This window comes from Pseudophryne corroboree, chromosome 10 (assembly GCF_028390025.1).
Source record: "Pseudophryne corroboree isolate aPseCor3 chromosome 10, aPseCor3.hap2, whole genome shotgun sequence".
NCBI classification, from domain to species: Eukaryota; Metazoa; Chordata; class Amphibia; order Anura; family Myobatrachidae; genus Pseudophryne; species Pseudophryne corroboree.
In genome coordinates, this window is record NC_086453.1 from 161,023,617 (window position 1) to 161,038,159 (window position 14,543).

Below are 14,543 nucleotides of genomic sequence, written 5' to 3' on the forward strand. Positions count from 1 at the left end.
GGTATTCGGTTTCAGACCGTCTCAGAGAAGAGATGTAGGCAAGGGATTTGCATGAAGCATTTCAGAAAATGTTTTATCAGGAATTGTCATTCCAGTAACCCATGCACAATGGAGGGTTTATTCCCACCTGGGTCAAAAATCCCTCGCCCCATTATCAATTTCAAAAACGGAGAAATTTTGGTAATACAGTTCACATGGAGGCAATTCCAGAGTTGGGTGAGGAGCCAATATAATACATGGTATTCCTGGATAAATCAGGAATTTTACCTTCAGGCTCCTATAACACTGTCATTCAGTGTTATCTCAAGGTTACCATCCTTCAGCAAAAATTTAGTTAGGCCTTACCCTTTGGGTTAGCCGCAGCCCCAGAGTACCAAAATGATTATGGCAATTTATCTGTTAGTAGAGATAAGAAAAATTGACCTACCTTGACCACCTTCCTATCCTGCCACAAATACAGGAAAAGGTGCTGTGTCATATACAACATACAAATAACTTGTCTGCAGAGGCACGGGTGGTTCGTAAATAGGGTCATCTCTGGTTCCGTAACATAACTCACGGTGGGGCTATACTGAATTCGAGTTTGCAGAAAGTAGTTACCTCGGAACAAGATATCCAGGGCAAAACTAGGAGAATGGTTACAATGTCAAACCATAATGATTCACGCAGCAATGCGAATGATGGGTTTGATGGTGTTAACAATACACATGATGGAGTGGGCATAATTCCACTCAAGACTTTTTCAGCATCTCTTCCATCTAAGGCCGCATCACACTGGATATGTCCAATCTCAGTGAGGTTGGAAGTTAAGCAGTGTTGTACCTGGTTAAAATCGCAGAGCGCAAGACTGTCGGTGAATACCAGGTGGTGTAGACGGGCCAGATGGACAGTATACAAACAAGTATGTGATACTGGCAAAAAAAGGTAAGAAGTAGCCTGGGGGCTACAGACATTTCATCTAGATGAGAAGTTGCCTTTTTCTTTTTGGATATTAGGTGGAGAAATCCTGACAACAAATATGATTCCGGGGATTATGGACCACTGAAAAAAACGTGCCTACTAATAATTCTGTTAGCACTTCAGGCCATATGCTGGGTCCTGATTCAGGCACGAGACATTCCTAAAGGAAGATTGGTCCACATCCGCAAGGACAAGGAAAGGACAGTAGTGTACCTTAACTTTCAGACAGGAACACGCAGATAAATAGCGAGGAAGGAGGTAAATCACATACTAAAATGTGCAGAACTCCATCTTCCAGCCTTGTCCTCAGGGTTTGTTCCGGGAGTCCTAAACTGATGAGCTGATTTATCAGTCTACACGCCATTCAGGTAAATGAATGGGCTTGCACCCTAAAGTCATTTCAGACTCGGGAAGACAAATGGGCTTGGCCTGAGATAATTCTCATGAAGTCCCATCTGAACAATAAAAGCCATAATGGGGTCAGGAATAAAAGAAATGATCTTTGTGGATATCTTTTTAATGGGAATTTTATTTCTCTTATATGTTTCTCAAATAATTCTTTTACTCAGGATAGGGAGGAAAACACAATAAAGATGCCGGGATCCTAATAAGCCCCGGCTTGGCCCAGAAGGGGTTGGTACACAGATCCGCAGAAAATGTTGAATACTTTTTCTGTTTCCTGTACGCCCAGACTAAGATAGGGTCCTTGATTATCACAGATATCTGGATCAACTGTTTTAAAGACGTGGCTTTTGAAATCTATATACTGAGGTCCAGAGGATTCTCACAAAGGCTCAGAGCAAGGAAAAACTTCCTTTACTCGTATTTATCACCAAATATGGCAAGCTTATATGCATTGGTGCAATAAAAGAGGTATGGACCCGAAATCTTGCAGAGTTTCCAGGGTTTTTGCTATTCCTTTAAACAGGAATAAATAAAGGTTTAGCGGTGGCTTCATTGGAAATACAAGTGTCCGCATTGGACTGTATGGTTCCAAAAGAAAAATGCCAAATATGCAGAATGTGTGCATTTTTTCCCAGGAAATTCTGCGCACTTAACCTTCCCTTTTTCCTACTACAGGGTCAGGGAATCTAAAATCTAGTCCTCAAAAGCCTGTCAAGTTGCTCTGTTTAAACCACTAAGGAAGTGGATTTTAAAGGTTTGACAGCTAAAGTTCTTGTTCGGTTGACTATGGCATCAGTTAGAAGATTTAGGAGCACTCTCATGCTAACCTCCTTTTCTGATATTATCCAGATAAAGTAGTTCTCAGAACTAGGTCTGGGTATCTTCCTAAGGGGTGATCTAGATTCCACTTTAAGGAAGAGATTATAGTCCCGGTTTGTCAAGAATCAGGATTCTCTGTGGGAGATGCGACTTTGGATGTAGTCCAGGCATTAAGTACCTACACGGATTGTACCAGTGCCATTAGAAAGACAAATTCTCTTTTCATCCTCTACGGTTTTCACAAGAGGAGATGGCCTGTTACTAAACAGACGTTAGCAAGATGGCTTCGAATGACGATTTCAGAAGCATATTCTTAAACTGATCTCCCTGTCCCGGCTAATGTCTCTGCTTGCTTTACATGCAAGGAAAGTCTTTCATGGGTAGCACAATATTGTGCTTTAGCAGAACAGATAGGTAAGGTAGCCACATGGCTTCCAATAAACACCTTCAATCAGACATTATGCCCGGGATATCTTTGCCTCTCATGATGCTCAATTCAGGCGTAAGGTTCTCCTATTAATCAGAAGCGTCCCTACCACTAAAAATTGCTTTGGGAAATCCCAGTGTTATCCTGTGGATAACCTGTGGACCCTGCCGGAGAAATATACGTTCTGGTAAGAACTTACCGTTGATAACGGTATTTCTCCTAAGTCCACAGGGATCCCACCCTGACGCACCTGATTTGAGAATCTGTATACTCACTAGACTCTTTCCTCTTGCATGGAAGAGTGTGCATGTGGGTTTTTCGCCTGAATAGGGTTCAACATAATGCTCCTGCCTATATGCTTTGGAAACAATTGATTTGACTGAGTCAGTGGGTGGGATTATATGGACGAGCCCGGTGCATTCTGGGAGGCCTGAAAGCTTGTGATCATTTGGTGCCAATCCGCTGTCGCTTAATCATATCCCAATGTTATCCTGTGGAAACCTGTGGACTTAAAGAAATACCGTTATCAACGGTAAATTCTTACCATAACGTATATGTCTTTCTAAGGAATCTGCTTTTTCTTGTCCCTTATCATGTGACTAAGGTTTAAATAATAAGTCAGGGCTACCATGGAGAGCTTAAAAAAAAAAAAACACTTTATAAGGTAAATGTAATTTGATTATTTATCACCTAACTTTTATTGCTTTAAGTTTATATGTGAACTCACTAGATCTTAAATGTGGTATTTAAAGTCAATAAATCTAAAAAGAAAACCCCAACAATATCAGAGTATGAGGACTTAATCAAGGTGTCAATCATAACAGGAGTTGGTGGTGTAGAAGAATAGAAGACTTCTTTGTGTGGCATGAATTATTATGTATGTGTCTAATTATGTTATTGTATTAAAATATAACTTTATTACATTAATAATGTGAATTTAAGTACTACTAATGAAAATAACACTCATTGAAAAGTTTAAAAACTTAAAATTGCAACCTTATATAATTCTGGTCTATACAGTGTATCATGGGCAGGGAACTATCCTCCAATGGTATGTATGGTACAGATTTAAAGCAATCAAAAGAAAATAATCCTTAAACCCTATATCCCTTATGATCTTTATGATGGTTGTTGAGGCAATTTTTTTTTGGCATTACAGTAATCGTGATCTATTATCAATATATAGTCTTACCACAGTGGGTTTCTATTATAATTGCTGATGGAGCTCCTGGTAGTTAAAGTACCTAATAGTGGCATATTTTTGAACTGCACTAGAATACGGGTGATTTAAATTATTTTTCAAGTAGGGAAAAGAGTTTTTAAAAACATGTCAGGAATGCTTAAGAGATGCAGAGTGAGCTCAGGCAAGGGGAGTACTCCAATACAGCCATAGTCCTCCTTATTGTTCAGATTTCTTGTAAAATACAGTACCTAAGAAACCTTGAGAATAAGTGTAACTCCAAGATCAAAAAATCACAAGGTGACCCGTTCTGTACATAAGAGGTAGATTAGCATAAATTACAGTTACTGTATATATCTCAACATATTTCCATAACAAATACAGTAAATTAGTTATTTCCCAAAGTGTCATAAAATCAGTACATTATCTGTATACAGTATGATTGTCATCACTATGAATAGTACAATAAGAGGGTTGAAGATCGAAGTGAGACAGTACAATGGGAATATCGTTTGCCAAAATGTAGAAATGAGTAACAGCATGTACTTATAATAGTTGAAACAGTAAACTCTTGTCAGGAAGTAAAAATAGGTCACTGTCACATACCCAGGTAGAGCTTATATTGTAAAACAGATATAATGCATTCCTTTAGTGCAAATATTTCACCTAACCTTATTGTTTTCAGTTTACAGATGAACTCACTAGGTCCTGATTCCTGCAGAGAAATAAAAGACCTTCTGCTGCATGGAGACTGTGCAATCGCCAGCCTACGGTAAGCAAAACTGAAGAATCCATAAATTCAACTAGACTATCCTTAGCTTGTTAAATAAATCTGTGAAGCAAGCACATCCTGTATTAAACAGGTGAAGCGTTAAAACAGGATGTAGTTATGTGACCAGCGGTCAGGAGACCGCCGGTCACAGTACCTCCCCCTACATCCCGCACACTTGCAATCTCGACAGTCTGCATGCCGACTAGTAGGGACTATTTCCACATGTGGGTGTCCATAGAGTGGGAATAGAAACTGTGCTCGCCACCGAGCCCGCAAGGGGCTTGTTACGCTCGCCCCCCCCCCCCATGCCAGCATACCGCCGCTGGGATCCTGCCATTGATATACTGACCGCCGGTCACGCATTCCCAACATGTTAAACAACCTCCTAATTCTTTATCTTGTCATGCCATATCTGCCATGAGGTAATGGGGTACTCTCTTCTTTAATGTAGAACTAAGGGCCTAATTCAGACCGGATCTCAGCAGCAAAATCTTTCTCTAACGGGCAAAACCATGTGCAGTGCAGGTGTGGCAGATATATAATTTGCAGAGAGACTTAGATTTGGGTGGGTTATTTTGTTTCTGTGCAGGGTAAATGCTGGCTGCTTTATTTTTACACTGCAATTTAGATTTCAGTTTGAATGCACCCCACCCAAATCTAACTCTCTCTGCACATGTTATATCTGCCCCCCCTGCAGTGCACATGGTTGCGCCCAACTGCTAACAAATTTGCTGCTGCGATCAACTCTAAATTACCCCCATGGCTTTGCCCATTAGAGAAAAAGATTGTTGCTGCGATCAGATCTGAAGTAGGCCCTAAGACCATTGCCTGTTTCTGTGACCTCTCCATCTCCCTTGACGCAAAGAATTTTCAAACATAGTACCGGATATAATGATTCCCCCTTTAAAGAAACATCTGAGTTTCGGCCGTCATCCCGCACGACTTGGGCATCATTACATCTGGCCCATAGTCTAGCAATTTAAAACAAGTAATTATCCAAAACCAAAAAGGATGCAACTGTACACCTTTGAAATAAATAAAGCTTTGGTAATCTGAAAATAAAACAAATAGCAATAAGCCTAATTGATGGACAGGTATCACACTTCAAACAAATCAGGATCCCTCCAAATGTAGAGCATAAGAGCAAACATTAGGCCCAAATGTAATTATTCTTCATTTGCAGTCAGTGGAGCATATTGTAGTTGGGAGATTTTAGGTGGTATAAGTTTAAAGGCTAAACCAGGTTAGTTTTCAAATTTATTGCTACTAGCTCGCCGGAATTGTGCCGGCAGCCGCAAAAAATTGGGCCATAGTGTATTATTATGAGAAATTAACGGGCTATAAGTTAACACTCAAACATTTAACACTTTATCGCTCCTAATCGAATTCACTCCTAATTTTTTTTTATTTTTTTGCAGATTGCTATTTGATATAACAGACTTTAATCAAGTTTTTCAGTTAGTTTTTAAACCTAATCACTAAGTTAACCTGTTAATTAGTGATTTGTTTACTGACCTTGGTCTTAGTGTTGGTCTTTCATCTAAGAAATATTTAAACCAACAGCAATATATTATTATATATTTATAAGGCATATTTTATTCTTACGTCCTAGAGGATGCTGTGGTCCACATTAGTACCATATAGACGGGTCCCTTGGGAGCCATGGGCACTTTAAGAGTTTAATAGTGTGGGCTGGCTCTTCCCTCTATGCCCTCCTACCAGACTCAGTTTAGAAAATGTGCCCGGTGGAGCCGATCACAGCTAGGGGAGCTCCTAGGAGTTTTTTTATTTTTTTATTAATTAAAGAGTTAGGTACAGGGAGGCTGCTGGCAACAGCCTCCCTGCTTCGTGGGACTAAGGGGGTGTAGGAATCAACCCTAGAGGTTAATGGTTCTCTATCTCCGCTGACAGTACACTGAGCTCCTGAGGGTGATGATCGCAAGCCCCCGAGGCAGCCTCTCACTCCCGCAGCACAGCCGCCACCCCCTAACAGAGCCAGAAGATAGGTGAGCATGACACCGGTGACCTGGTAAGCGGGTCACCGGTGGGAATGGCGGCACAAGGGTTGGAGCACAGCTCTAACAGGCTGCGCTCCGGGAGGCTCAGCGGTACATGATGTGCGGTGTTGTGAAGGGCGCCCTGGGCCAGCGCAGTATCCTACCACTGGTCACAGGGGCTAATCCCACTGTTAGCTGCTAAATCACTTCAGGCCAGTATAATCACTAACAGCGGGAAGATGCGCAATTACAGGGGGTGGGGCTTCTCCTCAGAGCGGATCCAGCACTCACCAGCGCCATTTACTCCCTGCAGATCACACTACGGAGACGCTGACAGGGAGCGCTGCCCTCCTCTTCACCCCAGATATCCTCTGCGGTACCAGGGTGTAATAGACAGGGGAAGAGAGTGTTATTTTAACAGTTAAATATATTAAGGTTATTCAGTCAGTGCCAGGCATTTATCATAATACCTGCCTATTGGGGCACTGTGTGGATGGCTCCTTATACTCTGTGTCTCTCTGAAGGTACTCTGGGGGAAACTGTCTGCATTTTCCTGTGTGTGTGTTGATATATCCCACATTACCATGTCTAGGGACTCTGTGTCTGTTGCTGCAGAGTGTGCATCTTCTCCTTGGGAGTCTATTCCATAAACTCAGGAATGCAATATACTGTCTCAGCCTTCTGAATCCGAACCCCAGTGGGTGGATTCTATTAGGGGAATGATATCCCTGATTTCATGTAGGATAGCTCATAATGAGACTGAAACACAGGTTTTAAGAAAATCTGTAGAGGTTTTGTTGTGTTCATCTCCTACTCCCTCATCAAAAGCCTGTGATATATACCCAAAAAAGCGTGCTCTTGCCCAGATAATGCAAGCCGACATGGATACCGACTCTTATACAGGGGACGGTGATGGGGATATACTGGGGGGTGGGGGGGGGGGGGCAACCCTTGCTAAAGGGGTGTAACTCATGATTGAGGTCATTAGGGACGTTTACACATTACTGATAAGGTTCCTGAGCAGGTTGAGGAGGCTTACTTTACAGACAATACCTCCCAGCCTGGAGATCGGGCAGAAGGGAGCAAGACTAAGAAATTTCAGTCCTGTCTGGGCGTCCTCATGCCTGGATCCCTGGGTAGATGATATTGTCACCCGGGGTACTGTGGCCGAAGAGACCCCCCCCCCCCCCCCCAAGCTGCATGTGTAATGTCAGCCGCGGCATTGAAGGAGTTAAGCCTCAGCTTCCAGGCGCCATTTGGACAATGGGCAGTGCACAGCAGGTAAATGCTGGTAGTGTGAGTTTCTCAGTGAAAGATGTTAATCAAGGGGGATTTCCTTATTACATATGTAAAGTGGTATGGGGTTGGAACCTGTATTTATTTATGTAGCTGGTTTAAATTGATATACAAATCCTGAATGGTATATGCAGGAAGGATGAGAAACATTTGTATTTTTAAGCTATGTGTTAAATGTCTCAAAGTGGAAGTGTAAACTACCAGGTGGTAAGGAACGGAGTGTAAATTACAAGAACTTTGTCTGTGTGACAGAAAGGAGGAAATTGCTTCATGCACTTATATCCTTTTAAAATGTAATTTTATATTTTCTAAGATATCCTGATTGGATAGAAAGGACTCAGGGGTGGGGCTACCCCCTGAGAGGTATTGTGGTTTTACTTGATAAAAAGAGGAGGCCTGTGAGCTTCAGGGTGTATTTTACCAGTTGCATTCTGCTGTAACATCTGCTGAGGTTCTTTTCAAAACTATTTGTTGCCAAAAAAATATCTTCTGCCTCAAGACAACCGCTTCATCTTGTGACCTGCAGGGTTAGGCGAAACCTAGCTCCGTTCTCCGGCTGTCCAGGGTGTAACCAGCATCTCCAAGCTCCGCCTTCGGCCTGCTACCGTGCTGTGCTTAGGCAAGCAACGTTTGGGGATTCGCCAACACACAGGGTTGGTAGGTCGACGTGTCGATGCATACAGAGCAGAACCGTGGTTCCAAACACCACGGCAGGTTAGGAGTTTGGTAGCAGCGTAAACCCGCCCACTGCGCAGTGGGTGGAGTCAGTAACAGGCGGTCACTGACAGTAAGTGGTAATCCCCTGTGTGGCCAGGTCTCGTGTGACCTAAACATCCATTCTGTGTACTGGGGTCGGGACGCGAAAGCGGTGAGGGCTTTCGTACGGAATCGTCCGTTCGCAGGTACAGACTGGAGTTTAAAGAACTTCCACCTCACAGATTCTTCAAATCGGACTTTCCAGCTTTGCTGACAGAAAGTGCTATCCTACAGGAAGCCATTCAAAAATTGCTAAAGTCAAATGTCATAGTTCCAATACCACCGCACCTAACAAACAGGTGTTATTACTCCAGCCTGTTTGTGGTACAGAAACCAGATGGTTCGGTCAGGCCAATATTGAACCTAAAGTCACTGAACCCTTATTTGATGGAATTCAAATTCAAGATGGAGTCTCTGAGAGCGGTGATCTCAGGTCTGGAGGAGGGAGAGTTTCTGGTATCCCTAGATAACGACAAGACAAGGATGCGTACCTTCACATTCCGATCTGGCCTCCTCACCAGGCTTATCTAAGATTTGTGCTACTGGACTGTCACTATCAGTTGCAAGCACTACCGTTTGGCCTCTTCATGGCGCCGAGGGTGTTCACCAAGGTCATGGCGGAAATTATGCTACTCCTCCGCAGGAAGGGTTTGAACATAATTCCTTATCTGGACGATCTGCTGATAAAAGCGTCTTCCAGGGAGAAGTTGTTAGAGCATTGCACTCTCAACTCAACTACTCCAGGATCATGGATGGATCCTGAATTTTCCAAAGTTGCATTTGGAGCCGACAAGGAGACTGTCATTCCTGGGGATGATCCTCGACACGGAAGTACAGAGGTTGTTTCTACCAGAGGAGAAAGCGTTGGTGATTCAAACAATAGTCTGGGATGTCCTGAAGCCAGCCCAGGTGTCGGATCATCAGTGCATTCGCCTTCTGGGGAAGATGGCGGCCTCCTACGAGGCTCTACAATATGGAAGATGTAATGCACGACCCTCCAACTGGATCTCCTGGACAAATGGTCGGGATCTCAGCTTCACATGCACCAGAGGATACGTCTGTCACCGAAAGCCAGAATCTCACTCCTCTGGTGGCTGCAAACTTCTCACCTACTGGAGGGCCGCAGGTTCGGGATTCAGAATTGGATCCTTCTAACCACTGATGTGAGTCTTCGAGGTTGGGAAGCAGTCACCCAAGGGGAAAACTTCCAAGGAATATGGTCGAGTTTAGAATCTATCTTTCCGATAAACATTCTGGAACTAAGGGCCATGTACAATGGTCTTCTGCAAGCGGCTCATCTTCTAACAGATCAGGCCATTCAAGTTCAGTCGGACAATGTAACAACGGTGGCCTACATAAACCGACAGGGCGGAACGAAGAGCAGAGCTGCAATGTCAGAGTTTACAAGAATCCTCCTGGGCAGAAAAGCAGGTGGTGGCGCTGTCAGAAATCTTCATTCCGGAAGTGGACAACTGGGAACCGGACTTCCTCAGCAGACATGATCTCCATCCAGGAGAGTGGGGCCTCCACCCGGAGGTGTTCGCGCAGGTGACAGTTCTTTGGGGTGTACCTCAAATAGATATGATGGCCTCAACAAGAAGCTTCGGAGGTACTGTTCCAGGTCAAGAGAACCACAGGCAGTGGCAGTGCTCTGGTGACTCCGTGGTTGTTCAAGTCAGTGTATGTGTTCTCTCCACTTTCACTCATCCCAATGGTTCTCAAACTATTAAAATGAACAAGAGTTCAGGCGATCCTCATTGCCCCGGACTGGCCAAGAAGGGCTTGGTACGCGGATCTTCTGGAGTTACTGCTGGAAGATCCGAGGCATCAGTACCTTCTGCAACAGGGGCCATTTGCTTAACAAGACTTACCACCGCTACGTTTGACGGCATGGAGGTTGAACGTCAGATCTTAGCTCGGAAGGACATGCCAAACAAAGTTAGTCCTACCCTGATACAGGCTAGGAAAGGAGTAATGTCAAAACATTACCGTCTGATTTGGAAAAAGTATGTGTCTTGGTGTGAATCCAAGAAGTTTCCTACGGTGGAGTTTCAACTAGGGCGTTTTCTCCTCTTTCTGCAAGCAGGTGTGGATGTGGGCCTGCGCTTGGGTTCCATAAAAGTCCAGATTTCGGCCTTGTCCATTTTCTTCCAGTAACAATTGGCTGCCCTCCCTGAGATTCAGACTTTCTTAAAAGGGTTTCTGCACATCCAGCCTCCCTTTGTGCCTCCTACGGCACCTTGGGATCTTTACATGGTGCTGCAGTTCCTGCAGTCGGATTGGTTTGAACCTTTACAGGAGGTTGATGTCAAGTTTCTCACTTGGAAGGTGATCATGCTGTTGGCATTAGCATCTGCTAGGCGTGTGTCGGAATTGGGGACATTGTCTTGCAAGAGCCCCTACTTGATTTTCCATAAAGACAGAGCTGAGCTCAGGAAGCATCAGAAATTTCTTGCGAAGGTTGTGTCGGCTTTTCATATCAACCAATCTATTGTGGTGCCAGTGGCTACTGACTCCTCAATTACCTCAAAGTCCTTGGATGTTGTGTTGGCTTTGAAGATATATGTGAAGAGAACTTCTCGTCACAGAAGGGCTGCCCGGGGCTATACCTCATGGTACTAATGTAGAACCCAGCATCCTCTACAGACTACGAGAAAAGGATTTACCGGTAGGTAATTAAAATCCTATTATTGCTATTTAATGAAAAAAAAATTATTACTTATCATTTAAGAGATGAAAACATTTAATAGACACCTCTTCTCAATAGTAAAAATTTAATTTTGTTCATAGGTATGTATTCCAGTTACTAATGCTGGGCATAGACAGCCAGATAAAATGCCTGTCAGACTGACATACATTTTATCTGGCAGCCTTGGACAGTTACGATATTACATGCATACACTGTGAGATCTCTCAGTTTATTTGACATGATATTGTTGCTCTTTCCCAGGGAGGAGACATTTCCGCATTTCTTCCCATGTGAAGCAGAAGGAACAGGGTAATTGTGTGTCAGTCGGCCATAGTAGGGCATAAACTACCCGTTGCGGCCGACCGGACACTTATAAAATATTGCATTTGATGGACATGCTGGATGATCTGGCATGCACTGATTCGTTGGCACAAGCCATGGCTTATCAGGGATTTTGTTTCACCTGCTTTAGGCAGGTGAAACCAAATCCCCAAAAGCAGACATGTTTTCCTACGAAAACACATAGGTTTCCCTTACCCTGTGTGTTTTCGTGAGAAAATGTATTTTATTATGGGCAATCCTAACTTGATAGCCTGTAAAAGAACATATCTATTTCTCTGGCTGGATCCACAGGATAACATTGGGATATTGTCGAGCGACAGCGAAGATGGCACCAACACGGTCACAAGCTTTCTGGCCTCCCAGGATGCATTGGGGCCTCCACTATATAGTCCCGCCCACTGACTCAGTCAGATCAGTTTTTTGCTTGGTGCGGCAGGAAGCCGCATGGTCACAGGGCTGCTGTGAAAGCAGCCTCAAGCTTTTTATTTTTTAATTTTTATAGACTTACTATATTGTTTTTTTTGAGCGACTTCTCTTAACAGCGTCTTACACGCATACTAGAAAGAGTCGCTCCAACAACTCCCCACCTGGTCGCAACAACGCTTGCCTTCGGGTATCAGTGCTGTCTCAACGGGCGTCTGTGTCGGATGTTCTAGCAGGTCCAGCAGACGTAACCAGGCTGTGGCCGGAGCATGGGGAGACGGTGAGTCTATGGACTTCCTCTTACTAGAGGGGTCAGGACACAGTTACACTGATTTGGTGGAGACTACAAACAGTGTGTTGATGCGCCGAACATCTCGAGTGTGACAGCGCTACGCTCCGGGGATCATAGGCGCCAGGACTAGGTAGAGGCCGCAATCCTGGGAGTTTAAGTCAACAGGGGGATTCAGACGCTCTCCTGGCCGCCCCTCCTCCGAGTTCATGGCCAGTTCCCGCGTGTCTCTCGTTTCATGAACTAAATGACCTCACTTCCGGCTCAGACGCTACCACGAGGGTACTTGGTCGCAGTTTAGACGCTGCGGTTGTGTACACTGGATATAAACCCGCCCAGACCGAGTCGCAGGCCTTAGCGTCTGCATACATGTGGAAGTCGCTCAGCGTCCGTGTCCGTTATCAGTTATCAAGAGCGGCAGTGTACACCAGTAGCGTCTGAATCCACTCAGCGTCTTACGAGCGTATTTGCTTGGATATGGAAGTGTGGGGAGTCTCCCTGTATCCCGCTCTACGGAGGCAGGGTATACAGTACTAAAAATTACATTGGGATATGCCGGAGCGACAGCGGAAATGGCACCAAACGGTCACAAGCTTTCTGGCCTCCCAGGATGCATCGGGGCTTCACCATATAATCCCGCCTACTGACTCAGTCAAATCAGTTTTTTGTTTGGTGCGGCAGGAGCCGGATCATGGTCACAGGGCTGCTGTTAATAAAGCAGCCTGAAGCTTATATTATTTTATTTTTATAGTCTTACTATGTTTTTTTGAGTGACTTTTCTTAATAGCGTCTTAAACGCATACTAGAAAGAGTCGCTCCAACAACTTCCCACCGGGTCGCAACAACGCTTACCTTCGCGGTACAGTGCTGTCTCAACGGGCGTCTGTGTTGGATGTTCTAGCAGGTCCAGCAGACGTAATCAAGCTGTGGCCGGAGCATGGGGAGAAGGCAAGTCAATGGATTTCCAGAACACAGTTACACTGTATTGGTGGAGACTACAAACAGTGTGTTGATGCGCCGAACACTCTCTGGTGCGACAGCGCTATGCTCTAGGGATCATAGGCGCCAGGGCTAGGTAGAGGCCGCGATCCTTAGAGTTTAAGTCAACAGGGGGAATCAGACGCTCTCCTGGCCGCCCCTCCCCCAAGTTCATGACCCGTTTCCCCCGCGTCTCCCGTCCATGAACTGAATGACCTCACTTCCGTCTCAGATGCTACCACGAGGGTACTCGGTCGCAGCTTAGACGTTGCAGTTGTGTACACTAGAGATCCCGCCTAGACCAAGTCGCAGGCCTTAGCATCTGCATACACGTGGAAGTCACTGTGCTTCCGTGTCCGTCAGTGAGTGACTGTGTCTTTCATCAGTTATCAGGAGCGGTAGTGTACAGCAGTAGCGTCTGAATTCACTCAGCATCTTGCGAGCGTATTTGGGGATATGGAAGTGTGGTGAGTCTCCCTGTATCCCACTCTATGGAGAAATGGGTTATACAGTACTAAAAATTATCTCTACTTGTTAGTATGAATTGTTAATGTTGGTACATATTGCATATGAGACCTGTGTAGTACTGTGTTCTGCATGTTATGTTTGAAAAAAAAAAAAAAACAGTTTAAAACAGAAATTCAATTATCCCACTTGTAAGTTATTATGCTGGGGATTGTATTCTCATATGACAATGTTTAATGCTTTAACATGTGACTGACTGCTAGTATGTGTACTGACTCTTTTATGTTGTCAGTCCTGTTCTGAACCTCAATTCAGGTGCACGGTTGTGGTCAGATTGATCTCACTTCTATATATTTATATATAGATGATTTTCAGTCACAAATTGTGTAGTCATAAACAGAATATTGCCATGTCTGTGAGCGTCAAAAGTGACGAGGAGAATTTATCAGGCACTCCTACATCCCTAACATGTTTATCTTGTAAAACAGGGTTAATTGACCAATTGGTCACATATGAGGGGTTATGTGCGAACTGTTTTACTTTTTAGCAAAGTAAAAAACAGGATTTGGTTCAATAACCAACAGAGCCACCGTGGAGTATGTTCGCACAGACTTTGTCTTCAATAGCAGACAGGTTAACTCTGGCAGCACCACCCCTGGGGATAAGTTACAATATTAACCCATACATGCAGCTCCCTTCCTACAGTTTGGTTCCAGTAGCCTCTACAAGTAACCAAGGGACAGGT

At 44.3% G+C, this 14,543-nt stretch overlaps 1 protein-coding gene across 3 annotated transcripts in view; it reads left to right on the forward strand.

Annotated features, from left to right (window-relative positions):
• NLRX1 (NLR family member X1) overlaps positions 1–14,543 on the forward strand; it is a 477,701-nt gene that overhangs the window by 335,088 nt on the left and 128,070 nt on the right. For all 3 annotated transcript variants that reach the window (XM_063942904.1, XM_063942903.1, XM_063942905.1), the window contains one exon: positions 4,477–4,563. In XM_063942904.1, coding sequence (XP_063798974.1) covers positions 4,477–4,563 — 87 coding nt within the window. The remainder of the gene's footprint in view (positions 1–4,476; positions 4,564–14,543) is intronic.